Source organism: Sorex fumeus, unplaced genomic scaffold (assembly GCF_029834395.1).
Source record: "Sorex fumeus unplaced genomic scaffold, SorFum_2.1 ptg000054l, whole genome shotgun sequence".
Taxonomy (NCBI): domain Eukaryota; kingdom Metazoa; phylum Chordata; class Mammalia; order Eulipotyphla; family Soricidae; genus Sorex; species Sorex fumeus.
Window position 1 is genome coordinate 34,116,508 of NW_026606111.1, and position 23,507 is coordinate 34,140,014.

The following is a 23,507-nucleotide window of genomic DNA, read 5'->3' on the forward strand; positions in this document are numbered from 1 at the left end:
AATAAAACATATTTAATAATATATTAAAATCTCTACCAATGATGAATGTGCCAGATATACTCAGTATTTTTATCATATTCCACATTAAGCCTTTTTTTCTTTTTGGGTCACACCCAGCGATGTTCAGGGGTTACTCCTGGCTCTGCACTCAGAAATTACTCCTGGAAGTGCTTGGGGGACCATATGGGATGCTGGGAATCGAACCAGTGTCAGCTGCATGCAAGGCAAATGCCCTACACACTATCGCTACTGCTATCAGCTCCAGCCCCAAGGCATTTTATATTGTTAACTAATGTTGCTTAATATTAGAAGTCCTGTTAATTACAAATAAAATATCAAGTAACATTATAAAAAACATATGTTCATTTATAGCTCATGGTTGTGTTTAATTTCTTAGGGAAAGGAGAAACACATTTGAGATGCAGAAGGTAACATAATTTGGTTTCACAATGGAATTGACTCATTATTCTTCTGTTTGTAGATATTTTAGGTGTATACATATTGCATTGAGTTCACTGAGAAAATTATTCTTTAAAGATATAAATAAAAGAAAACAAATGCAGTGTCAAGAATTTTGAAATAAACTGATACTTAGATAACTAATAGATTTACCAATAACATAGGTTGTTGTTGTTGTTGTTGTTGTTGTTAGATATAGTAGAGATTATTTTGTACAACTCTCAGATTTCCCTTTTGGTACCAGCACCCTTGACCAAAAGAAAAGATTTTCTCAAAACTGTAATGGTACCTAGGCTGCCACTTATCAATGAGAATCAATGCTAGACAATGCTAGACAAACATGATACAAAGCATTGGCTAACTGAAAGCTCACCCTTAAATTTTACCACTAAGTGAAAAGTTTTTCTATCACTATCCATAAACCTGATTCTAGCTGTGCTCACCAATATATGTATACAAGAATACAAATACATGGGCCAAGAAAGATATTCCCACTCCCAATATCAAATAAAATAATTTAGGGTACATTGTCTATACCTTGTAGCTCAATTTGGAGAGAGCAAAGTATTATATTAATAAGTCTATCTACAATGGTTTTCAGTTTTTTCGTGGGGAGGTAACAATATCCAGTGTTGCTCAAAGGCTGCTCCCCACTCAGTGCTCATGGGTCACTCCGTGTGGTCTTCAGGGGGCCATATGGTGCTGGAGATTGAACTCCAGTCTTCTGGAGGTAAAGTATATATTCAATCCATTGAGCTCTCTCTCCAGCCTGTTCTTCAGCCGTTAAAATCCATTTGATCTAGTTATTCTCCCAATTTCTTCTAAACTTATTGAGTAATAATTCTTCAAATTATAGATTCTAAAAAATTTTTTGCAAAATTATTTTCAACAATACTTATGATTTTTTACTCCCCCTTAGAAATTTTTCCTGTGACAGAAGCAAAATAAGTTAAGGGGGAAAGATGAACAACAGAGTCAGAGAGGAAATGGGGAAGATACTGCAAGAAGACTTAAGTCCAGGATTAATTATCTGCGTGATGGAGAAAGTTGCTGGTGAATTTTGTATGGAGAAATAATTTGGCATGGCGGAAGCATTTTATTAAAGTAACTATGGCTGCTATATTGTTCCTATATGACACTTAGGGCAATAGTTACATTAAAGAGGCCAGTTAGATAACTATCAAATGAAGCTAAATTGAAAGATGAATGCACTGAACTGAACATGAAGGTGTCAGGGACCAGTAAGAGATAATTGATTTGTGGATATAGGTTGAAGGTAAATGCAAAGTGGTGAATTATTGATTAGAAAAAATAATTAAAAAATGGAACCAGGATGATTCCAAGATGTCTTGCCTGAACAAACAGGTGCATGGTTACTATAAAATCTGGGAGACACTATGGAATACCTTCATGGAAGAACATAGGTTCCAAAAGGGTTGAAATTTCTAAGATTAAGAAATTCCCATTTGGATATAATCAAGTATATGTCAAGTATATAATTGGATATGTATATGTCAAATTTAATGACATGACCAAGAAGGTGAATGTAGATGATGAAGAAAAACAAGGTTAGAGGCTGGGGCCCTTTAACATTTATTGACAAAGGTAAAAAGAAGGTACCTAGAAATTTCTGTCAGTGATGTAGGGAGAAAACAAAGGAGGTGACTGGTATATAGATAGTTTTAGAGAAATATACTATGCATCATAGAAAGTAGTTTGATAAGATAATTAGAATGTTGACAAAGAACTGACTGATAGACTGTCATATGGAATTTCCTTCATGAACTTTGATAAGAACTGTCACTGTCACTGTCCTCCCATTGTTCATCGATTTGCTCGAGCAGGCCCAGTAACGTCTCCATTGTGATACTTGTTACTGTGTTTGGCATATCGAAGACGTCACGGGTAGCTTGCCAGGCTTTGCCATGCCGGCAAGATAGTCTCAGTAGCTTGCTGAGCTCTCTGACAGGGGCGGAGGAATTGAACCTGGGTCGGCCCCGTTAGCTGCGTGCAATGCAAACGCCCTACCTGCTGTGCTAAAGCTTCATAAAATGCTGAGTGAAAGACTAACTGCAATGAGTTTAAGAAAAAATAAATCTGCAAAATCCAGGCTGTGAAAATTCTGTAAGAAAAGATAATACATTTTGAATAAATAAGCATAGAGGAGGTATTCATGTTTTAGAATATGAAGAGACAAATCATTCAACTACACTGTACGTGTGTGTATGTGTGTGTGTGTGTGTGTGTGTGTGTGTGTGTGCATTTAGATTCACAAATAAATCTTAAAACAAGCCCGGTAAATTTTGGACTCAAACAAAGCATAAAGGGGACATTATAAAAGACCAGATATTTGATATGTTTATTTTTTAAGTAATGATAATTGCATTTTAAAATATTTGATTGTAAAAGGTATTTCATGTCCTTTAAAGAATTCTACAAAAAAAAACCTTTAAATATAGAAATATATGATGCTTAGTATCAAAAATAATCCACTGGTGGAATGGGATTATAAGTGGAAGAGCTGTGTAATATAGAGATAAATTTGCCATGTATTGATAAATGAAAATGAAGGATGGTGCAAGAGGACAAGAAGAGCTGTTTTATATATTTTTATAAATATTTGAGATTTTTTTACAGTAATAAGTTTTAAATGAAAGGAAAGGACAAAGAGAATCCCATGTATAGACAATTTTTTTCAAGAATTTGCTGCACAGAAGAGATCAATATATAATAGCCAGAGAGCAGAGACCAATTAAGAATTATTTCCAAGTGTCAAGATGCTGATTGCATGTTTGCTTCTGCTTGGCTTTTCAAGAAGAAATAAAGTTTCAACAATTTAACACATTACTAAATAGAATTTAAAATATAGTGGTGATGTGCCAGAGGTCAAGAATTTTTCTGAGAAACTAATATTCATACAATAATTAGGAAGAGGCAAACTTATGTTCATTATGATGAAAGTAAAATCTTTTTTTGTTTTAATTTTTTTATAAAAAAATTTTTAATAGTGAGACATCATGAGGTACAGTTGCAGACTTACACATTTTTGTGCTTGGGTTTCAATTATACAATGATCAAATACCCATCCCTCCACCAGTGCCCACTTCCCACCACCACGGATCCCAGTATCCCTCCCATCCCCCATCTTCCCCATCCCACCCTGTCTCTGAAAGTAAAATCTTAACATAACCAAAATAAAAAATAAAGCAGATTTGCTTCTCCTGAACCACAGCTGCAAGCAACTTCTCTCCCACAAATGCTCCTTCTCTCAACCCAGCCAACTTAAATCTTGGACACTACCCACAAAGCCACAACAGTAAGGCAGGGAAGGCAGGGAAACATATTCTCCTGGTTTTGTTTCTTTGTTTGTTTTTGTTTGGGGCCACACCTGGAGGTGCTCAGAGCTTATTCCTGGCTCTGGCTCAGGGATCATTCAAGGCAGGCTCTGGGGATGATATGTGGGTGGTGCCTGGAATCAAACACTACCCACTGTACATACTACTGCTCCAGCCCGAAACTATTTTCTCTTACCATCATAAAGATAAAAATACACCTGCACTAGAGTTACAGTGTCTGGGTTCCAGTATGCGTTTTCATCTGCTTTTAGACAAGCCCACAACATGGCACTTGCAAAGCATCTCCAGACTTTAATGCCTGCAAGGAAAACCACTAAAGCTCAGAACCGCATAATTCTTAAGAATCAGGCATATTCTACACTTTCTTACTCTTTCCCACTAACATCACAATTACACACTCCCACTCACCAAAAAAAATTCTTCTATAAAACTTTGACCTAATGATTAGAACTTTTTTCACAATTATAAGCAGTAACATGTTTAATTGTGCATGATAATTAATAAATTATATTAGACACAATAAACTCCTGAATCAGAAAAGAAAGAAGCAAGAGAAATTGTCATGCAACTTATAGGTCTAATATCAAACTTTTAAAATCAAACTTTTTACTTTATTGACCCCTTAGAAAAGTTATTATCAAAGGTTTTCCTTCATTCTCACTGTACTGTTGTTGGTTAGTTTTTTTAAAAAAATATTGGTGGGTAAGCTAACAGGTACCGAGTTTTTGTTGCAACAACTACTCATGAATAAATAGTGAGCAGGTGAATGTCGGTTTCTATGGCTTCTATTTACAGTATAAAAGAACAGTCAGTGATTAGCAAAAGAAACTTAAAAGATGCCTTCTTTTATTTTCCTTTCCTTATATATGTATATATATATATATATATAGCCATCTTTTCCTCATTACATCTATATTTTTTCTCTTTATCTAGTATCTTCCTCAATGGCTATTGCTTCTAAGTTTCATTAACCCTAATTTTATTTCACTGTTTCATTCTAAGAACAGATTTTCAACAGAAAGGAACAGTATAGGAAATCTGCTCTTTTTTAACAAGCTTGTCAAACAAAATATCCTGTTTCTGAAAATAGAAATAAATCAGCAATTTAAGAAGAAATAGCAAATTGTCCTTCTTTATTAAGGTAACTCCTTGAGTGAGGGAGATAATTTGCACCCCTCTGTCAGTACTGCTAAGATCCATTAGGTAAGTCAAACTCCAGGAATGGAAGGACTTTGCCAATTATTTGGGCTGCTTCATCAGATATGTTTACTTTCTATCGGGTCAAATTAACCATTCATCCTTTATTCTTCCTATAATGGCACTAATTATATAAACTGAAATTGCTAAAACATGGTGACTACATAAAAAGATACATTTGAAAATTGTTAGGCTCACTTCTCACAATATCCACAATAAAAAAATCAATTCACTAAATGTATTCAATAATCTCTTTTAGTTTCAACCAGGGAGTTTGATGCTAAAACAAAATACTGTTTGAAATATTTTACACTATCAGTATTATTAAGCAAAGATTCGCACAAAGATTGTCTTTTTGTGCATTTGAACATTAGCATCTGTTACATTACATTTAATAACAAATAAATAGAAAATTTCTCTGCAAAGGAAAGAAAATAGTGTTCCGTCCATTAAGTAAGGGTAATAAGGTAAAGGTAAAGGCCCTCCCGTTGATCGTCGATTTGCTCGAGCGGGCCCAGTAACATCTCCATTGGAGACTTTGTTGTTACTGTGTCTGGCATATCGAATACTCTCGGTAGCTTGCCGGGCTCTCCGAGAGGGGCGGAGGAATCGAACTCGGGTCGGCCATGTTGGCCGCTTGTAAGGCGAACGCCCTACCCGTTGTGCTAATTTACAGGATAATCATCAACCAGCTTAATTATAAGTGTAATTTATAATTAGATAAAAGATGAGTGAAATTAGCAATCTCTATACAAGAAAATGTCAATGTTTGAACTATAGAAATTTATGTAAACCTTCCTTGATATATGTTCATCTATTCTTTTAAGTCCACAAAAAGTGATTTCATATTCCACTTGTGAACATTGTATAAGAATAAGAGTTGCTATTATTATTATTAGTAATAATAATAATAATATTAATAGAGACTCATTTGGCTGCTAAAAAGAAAATAGAAAATCAGATTTGTCCAAATGGAGAAATTCAGACATACCTGAATATGTCGCTATTTTCATTGTAAGACTTTATGAATCCATGAGTCAAAGAACAGTAATAACTTTCTCTAACTCCAAACATAACTTCTATTTTACCATCTTGCCTTTACAGCCAATTTCCACTACCAAATGTAAAAAATACCACATCACTCTAAAGCTGCTTTAACCCAATTTTCCCACAATATATTAAGTCAACTTATTTTCAGGTTCCACCACATACTTGGTTTCACAATTTGTATGTGGATATCAATATTTTTGTGGGATTCTTTTTCTCCTTAAATTGCAAAGTGTAATCAACACTTATGTGTAACATAACATTCAGAATGCAGAAAAGAAGAATTAGGGTAGGGAAAAACTAATTTATTTTAATGACTATTATTAGCATTTTATTTGCTTTGCTATGGAACCAATAGTAAAAGCTGGGTTGAAAAGTTGCATCTCATAGTGTCCCCTTAGTATAAAAGTATATGTATCAGAAATGCTTATAATTATGCTCCAGTGTCATTTTTTAGTGTGACTAAAATAATGAACTTTCCTAAATGCTCACATTTGTCTGGTTTATTCCCATACTTTGCGCAATGTTTTTATATCTGGTCTTTTCTCAGTTATAAAGCAAACCTTGATCTTATCTGTCTGCTCTTCAATCGCCTTTATTATTCTCTAGTTTCTCACATAGTTGCAATTAATCTGTTTTTTCTTATATGTTAGTATTTTTTTCTTTTCTCTTTCTGATTTTTTCTTTTATCTGTGTGAGCTCCTGTTTGTTCTTTATATCTTCTTTTATTATGATTGCTCTAAAAATTCATCAGACATTTTTAAACCACAGTTTTAAACCACAGTTTCTCCTCTTGTACTTTGCGTCCATTATTTTCTCCAATGCTGTGTTTCATTTTTCTTGCTCCTGAATACATACAGGGTTGAAGATTGAAAGTCTTACTGGGGTAATTTTCCCTGCCTAGAGATCAGAATATATCAAAATAAATCCTACACATGTGTACAAATACATACTGACTCCAATCCCAAGGTGAAAGAGTAAGAGGTTTAGTTAAATATTATGCAGACAAATAATTTTGTCCAGCTGAATTTGGAAAGAATGAAATAAAAAGGATTAGAAAAAAGGGAAACAGCACGAACCAATGAGAGCAAAGAAAGCAAAAAGAATGGTTAACTTTAAGGTCAGTGGTCTTTAAATGCAGTCTACTCACCTGTCATGTTCAGTATAGTATTAGTGTCTCAGAAGCTCAGAAGAACAATTTTTTAAAAATTGATTCCTTAATTAGCATGTAGATTAAAATATACATTTATTTCTTTAAAATTTTAGGTTTTAAAGATAAAACATTTATCTAAAACATAAAACATTTTTATGTGGATAATTATTATTTGTGTATTAAAATGATATATAACAACAACAATCATGAATGTATGTTTTTTAGAGTAATAATAAAAATATTTTCAAAAAAGAAAAAGATAAGAAAAAAGGCAGATTAAGGTCGAATTTGTTATGGTAGACAAGCAATTAACTGGTCTGAGCTTCCTGGTAGCTAAGTATAAAAAAATGTAATGTGTAATAAATTCTTACTATCTGCTATAAGGAAGTAAATAAATCTTTCAGAAAGTGTAAATCCATACTTATAAATGTATAAATGTATCAAGAGTTTGATTTAGTACCAAAATTATTACTAGCAAAAAATTATCTGTTGGGACACTTTGGTCCTCACGAATGATCATACCAAGTAATTCTCACTTTCTAATATTTTATAAAGGTCTACTAGATAAGAATCATGACTTTCCATTGTTCTAAGTTACTTAAATTTCTTCTAAGGATTTGAGAGATATCACAGTGCTTCTGTTGGGGCCAGGAAGCTCAATGGAATTGTGCTCATGTTGCAGGAGGTTCAGGCTTGATCCATAGCACCATAAGGTGTCCAGATCAGCACTCCGGATGTGTATGGCTCACCAGGAGAGCATTGCCAGGTGTGGACTAAAAATCAAAAAAAAAAAAAGTAAAGTGCTTCAGCATAAAAGCCAGTATCTGCCTGTTTTACTGTAAACTATCACAGTATACAGATACAAAATACTGAGTCATTTTTGTGTTGTTGTTATCTGAAACATCATTATATCCGCTGATAGACTGAAACTAAACAGAAGAATATCCTTTAACTACATTGATAGACTGAAACTAAACAGAGGAATATCCTATAACTACAGTATACAATAAAAGACAATATGTGCTTACCTAAACCACTTCCCATCTGTATCCTAGGAAAATGCAAAGAGGACTATTTATTGCTTTTAATATATAAAATAAGATTGGCAAAAAAGAATAGATGAGAGCACTCATTTTCTTCTTAACTGTGGGGCCACACCTGGTGGTGTTCAGGGCTTACTTTGTGCTCAAGAATCACTCATAGCTGGCTCAGGGGACCAACCATATGGGATTCCAGAGATAATACCCGAGTCAGGAGGCTGCAGTGATAGTATCACAAGGTAGGGTGTTTGCTTGGACACAGCTGACTCAGGTTCAATCCCTGGCATCCCATATGGTCCCCGGAGCAAGCATTGCCAAGAATGATTCTTGAGTGCAGAGCCAGGAGTAACTCCTGAACATCGCCAGGTGTGACCCAAAAATCCAAAAATTAATTAATTAAACTAAAACCCTGGTCAATCGCATGCAAGGCAAATGTACTATCACTCCAGTCCTGTGAGCATCATTTGTATTTTGTAAAATAATGTTACTGCTAAGTGGTGTATTTAAAATGAATACACAGGTTAATTAATTATCACCTGTCTGTCTTGCCCTTCCTTCCACCCCTTTGACATAATCATTTCTGTAATCCAGGACCAAAGGTTTGCCCACATTGCTACATTCCACTCCCTTGCAATACTATATTACTATACATATACTACAGATAAATGAGAACAGGCTGGTATGTGTCCTTCTCCCTATGACTTTCTTCACTTAGCATGACACCAGCCAGTTACAAGCAACTTGCAGCAAAATGCATGATTTCGTCCATTCTTGTGGCTGCATAGTAGCATGTGTGTGTGTGTATGTGTGTGTGTGAGAGAGACACACACACACACACACACACACACAAACATCACAGCTTCTTTTTTCTTTCATTTATTAGCTGACTCTAGTTCTGATTTTACTGGGCCCGCTCAAGCAAATCGACGAACAATGGGAGGACATTGCTACAGTGCTACAGTTCTGATTTTACTCTTTATAAAAAGCTGTGGACCAGAAGGTAAGGCACCTTTTTTGCAGGAGGCCAACCCTGATTTGATTCACATATTGTTCACCAAGAACTGTTAGAGACCCAGAGACACACCTGAAAACAGAGACAAGAATAGCATCACCAGGTGTGACTCAAAACCCTAAAATAGGGGCTGGAGTGATACCACAGCGGATAGGGTGTCCGCCTTGCACACGGTCAACCCAGGTTCGATTCCCAGCATCCCATATGGTCCCCTGAGCACCACCAGGAGTAATTCCTGAGTGCATGAGCCAGGAGTAACGGAGTAACCTCTGTGCATTGCCGGGTGTGACCCAAAAAGCAAAAAAAATAAAAAAATAAAACACCTAAAATTAAAGGATTAAAGGCACAAAATTTATAGGGGAAAAATATCTCAAATATTTACTCTGAATTTAGAGGCACCATATAAATTTTTAAAAGACAAAAGAAAAGATTAAAAAACTAACACTAAATTTATTTCCACTTTTAAAGAGGAAAATATGGGGCTGGAGCGATAGCACTGTGGGTAGGGCATTCCCAGCATCCCATATGGGCTGCCGAGCACTGCCAAGAGTAGGTCCTGAGTGAAGAGCCAGAAGTAACACCTGTGCATCGCCGGGTGTGACCCAAAATGCAAAATAAATAAATAAACAGGAAAATAACTTCATAGGGAAAAAATGTGAGAAAAAAATTCTCATGCAAGGGATTATCAATTAGAACATCTGAATTTAACCAAATAAGTAAAACAAGTGTACAAAACTGATAACATCATCTACATTCATATTTGTGTATTTTAGCAAAATTCTTCTATTATCCTGGTCTCCAACGAAATATAATTCATAAACTAAAATTATAGTTGCAGGTTTCAGGAAGATAGGCACCTGGAAGTATGAAATAGCATCCAGACTGTTATTAATCTGCAACTACATTCCCCAAAGAACTGGGCCAGTCCTGTCATGCATAAGTGCTCAGAATTCCCATTACAAATAGAATCAGAATATGCTGCAGACAAGTTAGCAACTAATTAATAAGAAAACTAGAATAAAAGCATATAAATATTTTTTGTTATGTAATGTTTTATAAGTGACAGTAATATCCAGTAAAAACTCAAACTTTGGGGACTTCAGAGATAATATAGCAAATAAGGCATCTGCTTTGCACTTGGCAGGCTTGGGTTTAATCCCAGCACCTAATGTGGTCCACTGAGCCCCCATGAGTGATTCCTGAGTGCAAAGCCAGGAGTAAACTCTGAGCACTGTAAGGTGTGGCATCCCTCCACACCACTCCCCAAGAATGAAAGAAAGAAAGAAAGAAAGAAAGAAAGAAAGAAAGAAAGACTCAAATTTTCAGCATTTACAAATTAAATTATATTTAATATGCATAATAATTTGAAATCATGTATGTAGGGCACAAAAGCTGAAATTGCGAATTTAGTCCAACAATATTAATTTTATATAAATTGGGGTTTGGTCTTCTGTCCATTCCAAAGCTCAGACCAGTGATTCCTTTAAATATAACCATGGTACAGGTTAACATGTGCAGATTTAATTTATAAACACAAACTGAGAATCTTAATCTGTTCCTGAACTTGACATACATTCTGATAGTCATTTATTTATTCATATTAGAAAGAGTATTCCAATAAGATTCAGGTCTTAAGTATTTTCCTTCCGGGGGTGTATTATAACCACTAATATTTGAAATCCTAGCAATTGTGCTATCTTCACTGGTAAAGGTAAAAAGGTAAAGGCCCTCCCGTTGATCGTCGATTTGCTCGAGCGGGCCCAGTAACGTCTCCATTGGAGACTTTGTTGTTACTGTGTCTGGCATATCGAATACTCTCGGTAGCTTGCCGGGCTCTCCGAGAGGGGCAGAGGAATCGAACTCGGGTCGGCCATGTTGGCCGCTTGTAAGGCGAACGCCCTACCCGCTGTGCTATCGCTCCAGCCCTGGTAATTTAACTAAAAGATAAGTGACTGAACAATTCAGTGAGAAAATTATTGAAAAGTACACTGCAACTTTAAGGAGAAAATTTGGTTAATTTTCTTAGTAGGTTAAGAAAAAGTAATTTAATCAGGAACAATTGAAGAAAAGTAATGGTTCTTCAACTGCTCTTTTAAAGATCTGAAATTTGTAGATAAGCAATCATTCACTTAACTGTCTATTTAAACAACCAATACCTCTGAGTGTGGATTGTCCAATGAACATTTCACCAAACTCGGTAACGTGACAAATGATGCTAAGATCTCTGACTTGAATCATTTGAAGTTATCTAGAAGGTCAGGAAAGTCTTCAGGGATGAATCTTAATGCATGGGTGAAAATAGATCAGGAAAAAAAAAGAGGGAGAGTAATACACACAGAGACAAAGGCTGCTTCAGTCATGCCCAAACAATTGGCACGTAAGACAGGGCATGGAGAGAAAACTAAAGATGTAAACACAGTGTATGAAGCCCCTTCGTAAGGAAGTAGTACTGTGAGCTAAGGCCATCATGAGATGTATCAATTGTGATCCATTTAAACAGAAGTGAAAGAGGAAGTGCCTAACCTAATAATAGATTATACTTATAAAGTCTTTAGTATATGTCACATTCTCTACAGCGAACTCTTTCTGACCAAATAATCTTATTTTTGTGACATAACCATCCTGGCTCTCACTTCTTATTCCTATATTACAAAGCTAAGGAAGAAGAGTAAAATAATGTGCACAGAGGGATTGACACAAATGATCTGAATAAAGAACAACTTGTAACTAAATGACCAGACATGGCTTTCTAACAATTTAAATGCTCACAGTGGATAAAATCTACAATGTCACATTTACTTGTAAGTATTCTGATGCTTTTTTCTTTATTTACTAAAAGCAATCTTTAAATTTTGCCATTGAATGCAGCTGCATTTTAGTAGTTACAGTAGATTTCGGAAAGAGTATGCTCAATAAGTGGTTTTAACTTTCAACTACATTGTTTCTCTACAAATAAGTTATTTAAAAGTTGACTTCACATAAAAACTAAGAAAGAAATATACTGGCATCTAAGTTGAAAATAACTAGGAACACTGTGTATAAAATATTTTGAAGAAGTATGAAATTCAACAGTACTCAAATCACAAATAGTGAGACTAAATTCTATTTATATATAGTAAAGTAAGAATCTTCCAAGACCATACCACTTTGTTTTTCCATCTTACTTTCTTCAAGTCAGACAATAGCTGTAAATTAGATAAATCTTGAAAAGATTCCAGTCTGACACTTTAAAGAAGAGCATACCTGGGAAAATATGCCCTAAGAGGATAGAGAGAAATTTCCTTTCTTTCATGCTTCATAAAATTCTAACAATTTCATCTTCCAGTATAAACTACCAACAAAATCACAACTTACAAATATCAAATATTTATTCTTGCCTTCTATTTCAAAAAAGTCCTAAAATAGTGAATGAAAGAGTAATCCACCTTTATGTATTAATAAGAGGATTAAGTTCTCCACCAAATACTTCTGATTCTAGTCCAATTTAGCATAAAGTGTGTAAAGTGTGTGGATGCCACTTAAAACCCTTTAACTGGGGGGTCAGAATGATAGTACAGTGGGTAGGACATCTGCCTTGCAAACATCCAACCCAGGTTTGATCACTGGCAGCCCATATGGTCCTCCAAACCTTCCAAGAGTGATCCCTGAGAACAGAGCCAGGAGTAACCTCATCATTAGTGTGGCTCCCCAAGAACAAAAAAATAAATGAAATTTTTTAAATAAACAATAAGGCAGACAGCTTTTAAAAATTATTTGTAAATGCCCACATACAATCTACTATTCCTAATCATTTTGCTTTTTATCAATGTACTGCACTACATGAAATATTATGCAGTAAAAGCAATAGTTTCTGCTCTTGATATCAAGGTTTAAATACAGTTTCCACACATTATCCTCTGTATAAACTTCAGCTATATTTGTAAAAACACACAACACTATGAATATAAAACTTAAAAAAAGTTCTGAGTAATAACACACAAGAGAAATGATTTTTTGAGGAATTCCATGGGGAAGATATGGACAAAAAGCATTCATCTATTAAATGATCTAGGAATTCAAAATGAAGATACAATAAATACAAAGATTCTTCCTGGAGAAAAAAAATAAATCATTAAGAACGAATGTTTTATGACTTAATGGAAAATACTCAGAAAAAGAAAAGCATTTCTAGGGAGAATAATATTATTAAATCAACTTTCTCCTTTAGTAATAATTTATGTTATTTTGATATCTCTACTTCCTAATATTAAAAAAAAACACCAAACACTAAAATGTTCAACTAGTGCTCATTGATCATGCCTGGCTAGGGTTTGGGGGAACGTATGAGAGGCTAGAGATGGAACTGAATCAGTCATGTGCAAATCAAGCACCCTACCTGCTGTACTATCTCAGTGTACAAATTGTTGCACTGTTTTATTAGTGCAAATCAAAAATAAAGAACAAGGACGGTAAATACTAATATGTATAGCATTGAACTCACATAATTTAGAATTTCATGACCTAACTTTCATTGGTTTTCCATTGTGTCTTACCTCAGAATAGTAATGTGAACAATATTATTTTGTTTTTGTTATGTTTTATTTTGCTTAAAGGGCATGCCCAGTGAATATCAGTGCTTACTCCTAAGTCTCTGCTCAGAAATTACTTCTGGTGGTGATCAGGGAACCATATGTGGTAACAGAGATCAAACCGAGGTTGGTCACATCAAGGCAAGCATTTGAACTCTTGCAATGTCTCCCTGGCCCCAACAATCATTACTTTACTTCATGCACTGAGCTCATTGTAAAACAAACTAAGTTAACTTCACAGTTTTCAAAAACGAAAAAAGTAACATAAAAGTTTGGAAAATACAGGGGGTAGAGTGCCGCCCTACAGAGTGTTGGTCAATCTGTACCTGTGAGGTGAATGCATCAGCAGCCTCATGGCGCCTTCAGACGTCCAGCTATCCCAAAATTGCTGCTGTGCCTTTGGCCAGACCCCGAAAACTTGGGGCAAAGTTTACCAAGAAAGTAAATGGCCAGAAGTTAGGTATGTGGGGGACACACCCATAAACTACCTCCACCTCACCTATATAATTGGAGGCAAGGCCTCTCTGGTTCCTGATCGAACTGCTAAACAGTCATAATCCCAGAGACTCAGAAACAAATCTAAAAACCCAACGACTTTTGGCAGAAATGTGTCTGGTCCCTGCAGTAGGTTACCAGTGCGGGGTCACTCCCAGTGGGAATAGATTTTGTGTCTTGGTTGGTACCCCCTGGTGGCCCGGTGGCCATCATCCTCCAGAGGCCACTAGACAATCAGGTTTGGGCCCACAGTGGTGAGACACGGGGGCCTCAAGGGATGGGGGTGGAGCCGGCCCTTTCCTCCCCACCCTAACAAGACCCTGAGTCGCCATCTATGAACAGCCTCTCTGGCTCCTGATCAAGCTGCTTAACGGCCATGATCCCAGAGACTCAGAAACAAATCTTGAAATCCAGCGGCTTTTGGCAGAAATGCGTCCGAACTGCGCAGCAGGTTACTGTCGCTGGGCCACCCCAGGGGGGAGAGGGTGCTGTCCCTCCACCTGCTCCACCTTGGCGGTTTGGTGGCCACCATCTTCCAGAGGCCATTGGACAGTCAGGTTTGGGCCCGCAGTGACGAGACACGCGGGGCCTCACAGGATGGGCGTGGAGCCAGCTCTTTCCTCCCTGTCCCAACAAGACCCCGAGTCGCTGCCCATGAACAGCCTCTCTGGCTCCTGATCAAGCTGCTTAACAGTCCTGATCCCAGAGACTTAGGAACAAATCTTGAAACCCAGCAGGTTTTGGCAAGAAATCCCTTCAGATTTAATTGTTAAAATTTTGGAATTTCAAAATCATGCAGCGACTACTGCAGCCACGCGACTTCATATTCATAACCAGCAATAGAAAACAAATTGTCTATAGTTGCCTTTTCAGCAGATCTGAGTGTTGGGGTAAAATCTCAAATAATAATGGTGGGTCTCATGTCAAAATACTGAATAGAGAGACAGTAATTTGGAAATCATCTGCCTTACAGGGAGGGGGAGGGTTTGGGATGGGAGTACACTGGGGTTTTTGGTGGTGGAGAATGGGCACTGGTGAAGGTACAGGTGTTTCATTGTATAACTGAGACTTAAACCCGAAAGCTTTGTAACTGCTCTCATGGTGATTCAATGAATAAGATTATTAAAAATGGGGGAAAAAACGTAAGGTGGAGTTCATACACAATTCAATCCTCATCAGTGGCTGAATAAATAGCAGTACTCCTACATAAAAAATAAATAAATAAAGCTTTCATTAGCACACATTTTTAAAAAAAAGTTTGGAAAATACTCACTAAAGATCTTAAAAGGAATTTTGTTGTGTGTAATACTCTAGGTTCTGAAGTAATAATGTGTGGGTACTTGGACACTGTTATTCCAAGTTTTATTAAGTTAAAAACTACTTCTCTTCAAAGTGCAGTGGAATTAGAGAAACTGCAGCATTCTACACTAAAAGTATCAAAACAATTTAGTCATTTGGTGGTGAATAACCCTCACTTGTAAGCTGGATTCACAGGTATATGATGTGTACTTGCAGGGAAACCCATAGTGACCTGGAACACCTTTGCCCATACTGAGCCGATGCAGTGACAGCATCTTCTGGGTATTAAATTTTTATTTTAGTAGATGGGGGCATTCTAGAAGAAGTCACTAAAAACCTCTAAGACAGTTGACCTATATTAAAAGCATAGCATTAAAGACTCTTGCCTTGCCTTCATCAGATCTGGGTTCAATCCCAGCACTTCATGTGGTCCCCTGAACCTGTCAGAAGTGATCTCTGAATGCAGTGTCAAGAATAAGTCTTGACTTGTATAGTAAAGTTGAAGGCTATAAAATCAAAATCCAAAATCCATGGCTTTCCTATACGCAAACAGTGAGAGAGAAGAAAGCAACATGAAAAAACAATCCCGTTCACAATTGTGCCCCAGAAAATCAAGTACCTAGGAATCAGCTTAACTAAGGAAGTAAAGGACCTGTACAAAGAAAACTACAAAACGCTACTTCAGGAAATAAAAGAGGACAAAAGAAAATGGAAAGATATCCCTAGCTCATGGGTTGTGAGAGTTAACATTGTCAAAATGGCAATACTTCCCAAAGCATTGTACAAATTCAATGCAATCCCTATTACAATACCCATGACATTCTTCAAAGAAATGGAGCAAACACTCCTGAAATTCATATGGAACAAAAAGCTTCCACGAAAAGCTAAAGCAATTCTTGGGAAAAAGAAAATGGGAGGAATCAACCTCCCTAACTTCAAACTCTACTGCAAAGCAGTAATAATTAAAACAGCATGGTACTGGAACAAAGGCAGAGCTGCAGACCAATGGAACAGGGTTAAGTATACTGACATCTCCCTTCAATCATATGATCATCTAATCTTTGATAAAGGAGCAAGAAATGTGAAGTGGAGTAAGGAAAGCCTCTTAAACAAATTGTGCTGGCAAAACTGGATGGCTACATGCAAAAAAAATGGGCTCAGAACTCTGCCTAACACCATGTACAAAAGTAAGATCAAAACGGATTAAAGACCTCAACATCATACCAGAATCCATAAGGTACACTGAAGATAAAGTTGGCAAAAACCCTCCATGATGACATTGAAGCTAATGGTATCTTCAAAGATGTCACGCCACTGGCCGAGCAAGTGAAAACAGAGATAGATAAATGGGACTATCTTAAACTAAGAAGCTTCTGCACCTCAAAAGAAACAGTGACCAAAATACAAAGACAGTCTACAGAATGGGAGAGGATATTCACCGAATACACATCTGACAAGGGGTACATTGAAGACAAAGTTGGCAAAAACCCTCCATGACATTGACGCTAATGGTATCTTCAAAGATGTCACGCCACTGGCCGAGCAAGTGAAAACAGAGATAGACAAATGGGACTATCTTAAACTAAGAAGTTTCTGCACCTCAAAAGAAACAGTGACCAAAATACAAAGACAGTCTACAGAATGGGAAAGGATATTCACTGAATACATATCTGACAAGGGGTTGATATCAAGGATATATAAAGTACTGGTTGAACTCCACAAGAAGAAAACATCCAACCCCATCAAAAAATGGGGCAATGAAATGAACAGAAACTTTCTCAAAGAAGAAATCTGAATGGCAAAAAGGCACATGAGAAAATGCTCTGCATCATTAATCATCAGGGAGATGCAGATCAAAACCACAATGAGAAACCATCTCACACCTCAGAGACTGGCCCACATCCAAAAGAACAAAAGTAACCGATGCTGATGCGAATGTGGCGAGAAAGGGACACTCCTTCACTGTTGGTGGGAATGCCAACAGGTTCAGCTGTTTTGAAAAACAGTATGGACGATTCTCAAAAAATTAGAAATTGAGCTCCCATTTGACCAAGCAATACCACTCCTGGGAATATATCCCAGAGAGGCAAAAACATGTAGCCGAAGTGACATCTGCACTTGTTTGTTCATTGCAGCACTCTTTACAGTAGCCAGAAACTGGAAGAGACCTGAGTGCCCAAGAACAGATGACTGGTTAAAGAAACTTTGGTACATCTACACAATGGAGTACTATGCAGCTGTTAGAAAAGATGAAGTCATGAAATTTACATACAAGTGGTACTACATGGAAAGTATCATGCTAAGCGAAATGAGCCAGAAAGAGAGGGATAGACATAGAAAGATTGCATTCATCTGGGGGACACAAAATAACAAAATAGGAGATTAATACCCAAGAATAGCCGAGATCAGTACCAGGAGGATTACTCCATGGCTTAGAGGCCAGCCTGGCATTCTAGGGGAAAGGATAGCTCAGATAGAGAAGGGAGCACCAAATAAAGGGTGTTGGGAGGATCCTCCCAAGATGGGTGATGCATGTTGAAAGTATACTATGGACCGAACATGATTGCCACTCAATGCCTCTTTTGCAAACCACAACACCCAAATGAAGACAGAGAACAAAAGGGAATGCCCTGCCACAGAGGCAGGGTGGGATGGGGGGATGGGGGTGGGAGGGATACTGGGATCCATGGTGGTGGAAAATGGGCACTGGTAGAAGGACGGATATTTGATCATCGTATAATCGAAACCCAAGCACAAAAATTTGTAAGTCTACAACTGTACCTCATGGTGTTTCACTAATAAAAATTAATAAAAAAAATAAAAGAATAAGTCTTGAGCACTGCTGAGTAGTACCACAAAACCAAAATAGATAGATAGATGCATGCATACATACATACATACATACATACATACATATATTCTTGACTATAGATCACTGTCACTGTCACTGTCTTCCCATTGTTCATCGATTTGCTCGAGCGGGCCCCATAATGTCTCCATGGTGAGACTTGATGTTACTGTGTTTGGCATATCGAATACATCACGGGGAGCTTGCCAGGCTCTGCCGTGCGTGCGAGATACTCTCGGTAGCTTGCCAGGCTCTCTGAGAGGGGCGGAGGAATCGAACTCGGCCATGTTGGCTGCATGCAAAGCAAACGCCCTACCCGCTATGCTATCACTCCAGCCCTTGACTATAGATAGCCCCTGAGAATGAGAAAGAAAAAGTCACAGTTACTTTGGTTGCTTCATTTTGTGTTCTTTTTTTTTCTTTTTTTATTAGTGAAACAGCATGAGGCACAGTTATAGGCTTACAAATTTTGTGCTTGTAACAAAATTTGTTGTACAATGATCAAGTGCCCATCCCTCCACCAGTGCCCATCATCCATCACCATGGGTCCCAGCATCCCCTCCACCCCCCATCCCCCCGTCCCATCTTGCCTCTGTGGCAGGGTATTCCCCCTTGTTCTCTCTCTCTTCTTTTGGGTACTGTGTTTTGCAAGAGAGGCATTGAGTGGCAATCATGTTTGGTCTATAGACTACTTTTAGCATGCTTCTCCCACCCTGGGAGGGTCCTCACAACACCCTTCATTTGGTGCTCTCTTCTCTATCTGAGCTTCCTTTTCACCTAGAACGTGTGGCTGGCCTTCCATTCATGGAGCAAAATTCCTGGTACTAATCTCAGCCATTCCTGGGTGTTAGTCTCCCTTTTTGTTGCTTTATGTTCCCCAGATGAATGCAATCTTTCTGTGTCTATCCCGCTCTTTCTGACTCATTTTGCTTAACATGATACTTTCTATGTAGTACCACTTGTATGTAAATTTCATAACTTCATCTTTTCTAACAGCTACATAGTACTCCATTGTGTAAATGTACCAAAGTTTCTTTAACCAGTCATCTGCTCTTGGGCACTCACCCAACCCCATCAAAAAATGAGGTGAGGAAATGAACAGAAACTTTCGCAAAGAAGAAATTCGACTAGCAAAAAGGCACATGAGAAAATGCTCTACATCACTAATCATCAGAGATATGCAGATCAAAACCACAATGAGATATCATTTCACACCACAGAGACTGGCCCACATCCACAAGAACAAAAGCAACCAATGCTGGCGCGGATGTGGCAAGAAAGGGACCCTCCTTCACTGCTGGTGGGAATGCCGGCTGATCCAACCCTTTTGGAAAGCAGTATGGACGACTCTCAAAAAATTAGAATTTGATCTGCCATTTGACCCAGCTATAGCACTCCTGGGAATATATCCCAGAGAGGCAAAAAAGTATAGTTGAAGTGACATCTGCAATTGTTTGTTCATTGCAGCACTCTTTACATTTTGTGTTCTTTAGGCAAAAAATACCTATTAAGAAAGTACACTGTACTTGAGTCTGTTACCCAGAACATTAGCACTTTTGAATTGCTTTTTTTTTTGCTTCACTTCATTTGCTTTCTTCAGCACTTGTTGTTTATGAAGTATAAATGTAGCAAAACCTCTACATATGAAACATAAGCTCATGTTCTCAGATAATCAGGAAATCAAGAAGTAGAAGAGACCACAGAGAACTTACAGATGAGAGCATGAAGGTATTAAGCCGTTAAATGAATTAAAAATATTTAAAAGTCATAGATTGTTCAAGACACTAAATGTTATTATAATATTTATTCTAAAAGTATGCATATGCTATACTGACTACAAAGCATACAATGTCATACTTTGCATGAGTCATTGGCAGAGAAAACAAAAATGTACATAAATAAGCATTCAAAGAAAGAGTAATGATATTTCCTACAGATTACCACAAAAAATAAATGTCACATAAACTATTTTTCTCACTTGGTAACTGAGGGATCAGAGAGATAGTACAGTGGGTAAAGCACTTGCCTTGCACACAACTGGCTCTAGTTCTATCCCCTGCACCACACAAGGTTCCCCAAATTCCATCAAGAGTGATCACTAAGCAAGAACTAGAGTAATCCTGAGGATATTTAAATAATATATAAATAAATAAATAAAGGAAAACTGATGAATTCCATCTAGCAAAAACACGAATTCTTAATAAATTTCTATTGAGGCATAGTACAAGACATAATATCCATCATTACCTGCTTTGGAGAAAAATCTCAAAAATTATCAAACCTCTTTTCATGCTTGAATTTGAATTTAGAAGTAAAGTAAGTAAAGTAAAGGCCCTCCCGTTGATCATCGATTTGCTCGAGTGGGCCCAGTAACGTCTCCATTGGAGACTTTGTTATTACTGTGTCTGGCATATCGAATATGTCACAGGGAGCTTGCCAGGCTCTGCCGTGCGGGCGAGATACTCTCAGTAGCTTGCCGGGCTCTCCAAGAGGGGCGGAGGAATCGAACTCGGGTCGGCCATGTTGGCCGCGTGCAAGGCAAACGCCCTACCGCTGTGTTGTTGCAACAATATCTTATGGCACTTTACTGTTTTATTCTCTGGACCACTAAGGAATGTTGCAGCTCTTATGAAAGGAAGAAGCACACAAGAAACACACAGTGGCTCCTCTACTAAAATTCTTCTGTCTTTTCAGAGACATTCACAAATGGTTTTGCTGAGACCAGCAACAAGAATATGATCAAAAATAATTTCCACTTGCATCTCAACACACCAAAACCCCAAGTGTTCATTGTAAAGATTGGGCTTTATCTACTAATTTTCAACCACTACTACCATAATCCTCATCCTACCACACCCATCATGCCCATTATTGTATCTGGCATTTGAACAAAGGAATAGATGAAGATGGATTAAATACCTAAAAGTTCCCTATTCTGTTCCACTATAATTCATAGGAGTTGTTCAAATAACAGTTCTTATCAACACCTCTGAGAAAATACTGCAATTGACTTTCTTGTTAAAATTACTAACTCTCCATAGCTGGCCAGTTTCTTATCATAATAAAAACCAAAAACATTCTGTGATTTGGATATATAATTCCAGATCTGAGATTTAAGAGAAAATGTCTAGTAATGATGTTTCTGAGAAAAGTAGTGAACATTTTCCATTTTATAAATGTTATTGTCTATGAAAGCCCAGCATAGGCCTATCAGGAAGAAATGGGATTAAGAGGAGGGTTAGACGTGAAGCGCCTACTTCAAAGGTTTTTTTTAAAAAACAAAATTTTTAAGTGCAATTTAAGTACTAAGTATGCCATATTTGCACATGAAATGGTTATGTTATTAAGGTGAGCCATATCTTAGTTTACAGTGAAAGGAAAGGCAGAATATTAAGTACACCTTTTGTTGATGTTAGGAAAAATGTACTCAGGCCTATGGGTATACAAACTGTAACTGAGATCATTTCAACAATTCCCAGCCAGTTTCCTCTCACTTAGCAGAGGTGTGTTTCTGTTAGGAGGTTTTTGCCGGTACTTCCTCATATTTTCTAGGCAGAGTTTTGAAAATGAAAGGATTGCAGGCAGGTAGAGAGGAAGATTCATTATGGGCCCTCAGAGAGTTGAAAAATAAAGTGTGTTTGCACTACTCACGGCTCTGCCTCCAGGCTCTTGTCCTCCGCCACATAGTTAGAAGGAATATAGCCCTGCAGCTGCCAACAAGGGCCGTTTGCTCTTTCCTCTAAGCGTCTGGCCAACCACCAGCTCTCCTGGGAAGTGTCCAGTATTTGAAATCTGTCCCCGGCATGGAAACTCAGGTCCTCTGCTGTCCGAGCTTGGTAATCAAACAGAGCCACAAAGTAGTGGCCCTGATTTTTCCAGGGTTCCTGAGTCCGTGGTGGGACAGGGACAGGCTCAGGCTCAGGCTCAGGGGGGTTGCAGGCCCCTGGGTTCTCAATCACCATCGAGATTTCTGCCTCCCGAAACAGGCAGGGAAGACAGAGCTTCATGTAGCCCCGAAATCTCTGGCAAATGTTGCCCATGATGCTCTGATAGAGAGGACAGGAGAGGGGCTTGTCCCTCCCCTGTTAGGCTAAGCTGATCCACTTTCCCTTCTTCAGGCTGGCAGCCTAGGAAGAGGCACCACCTCAGCAAGCTTTGGTTGCAGGAATTGGCAAGACCGGACTGCAGCAGTGCTGGCCTGGAGGCACTCACCCAGCGGCTTTCAGCAGTCCCGGCTCTTTTCTCCAGGCGGACTGAGTAGGGGCCAGGCAGGTGCTCCTTTCCTCCTGGTCTGCTTAGGAATCCCACAACAAACACAAAATGAAGACAGGTTCATTCAGACAAACCTCTGAGAACAGAAGTCAGTTTGCTCTTGGTCCCAAGAAAAAGTTAACAGGAAAAAGATGTTGATTCCAGGTGAAATCTCCACATCTTGCTTTCGCCAGGAGCTCAGCCCATGCTTCAGGTCCGTTCCTCTAGTTTGACCAGTCCTAACCTCCCCGGCTCTTTCCTTGTTGCTAATGAGTAACCAACCCGCTGAGTCTCTAGTCTTTACCATCCTGAGCTCTGAACAGACTAATAATTTCTCCGTACTTCCTGGTTTCTTTTCGTCAGTGATCTACATGGGATTCCCATCCTCTCCAGGACTCCTTTGCTCACTCCAAGACACACCAGCGCCCTCACCAGGGAGCCAAATTCTTTCCTTTTTTTTTTCTTTTCTTATAATTATAGTTGAAGTAACATGATTACAAGAACGCCAATGTTTAAGGTATTGATTGTAAAGGTACTACATCTCATCACACCAAAATACCCAAGACCCTCCATCAATGTCCCTGCGTTACTTTTAGTCGGCCTCTTCCTTCCCCACCCTCCTCTATTCTTCTCTCTACTATTAAGTGATTTCAGTTTTGTACTCCAAGTCTGAGGATTTGATATCATTTGATACTGTCTATTCTCCTTTTTGCAGCTATATAAAAAGAGAGAGAGAGAGAGAGAGAGAGAGAGAGAGAGATGAAATCTTGCAGTTTGCTGCA

General features: G+C 38.0%; 1 protein-coding gene across 1 annotated transcript in view; it reads right to left on the minus strand.

Annotated features, from left to right (window-relative positions):
• Nucleotides 1-22,514, minus strand: part of FRK (fyn related Src family tyrosine kinase) — a 112,685-nt gene extending 90,171 nt beyond the window's left edge. Inside the window, exon 1 of the mRNA XM_056125460.1 lies at nucleotides 22,126-22,514. Within this exon, the coding sequence (XP_055981435.1) occupies nucleotides 22,126-22,514 (389 nt within the window). The remainder of the gene's footprint in view (nucleotides 1-22,125) is intronic.
• Between the last annotated feature and the right edge of the window lie 993 nt (nucleotides 22,515-23,507).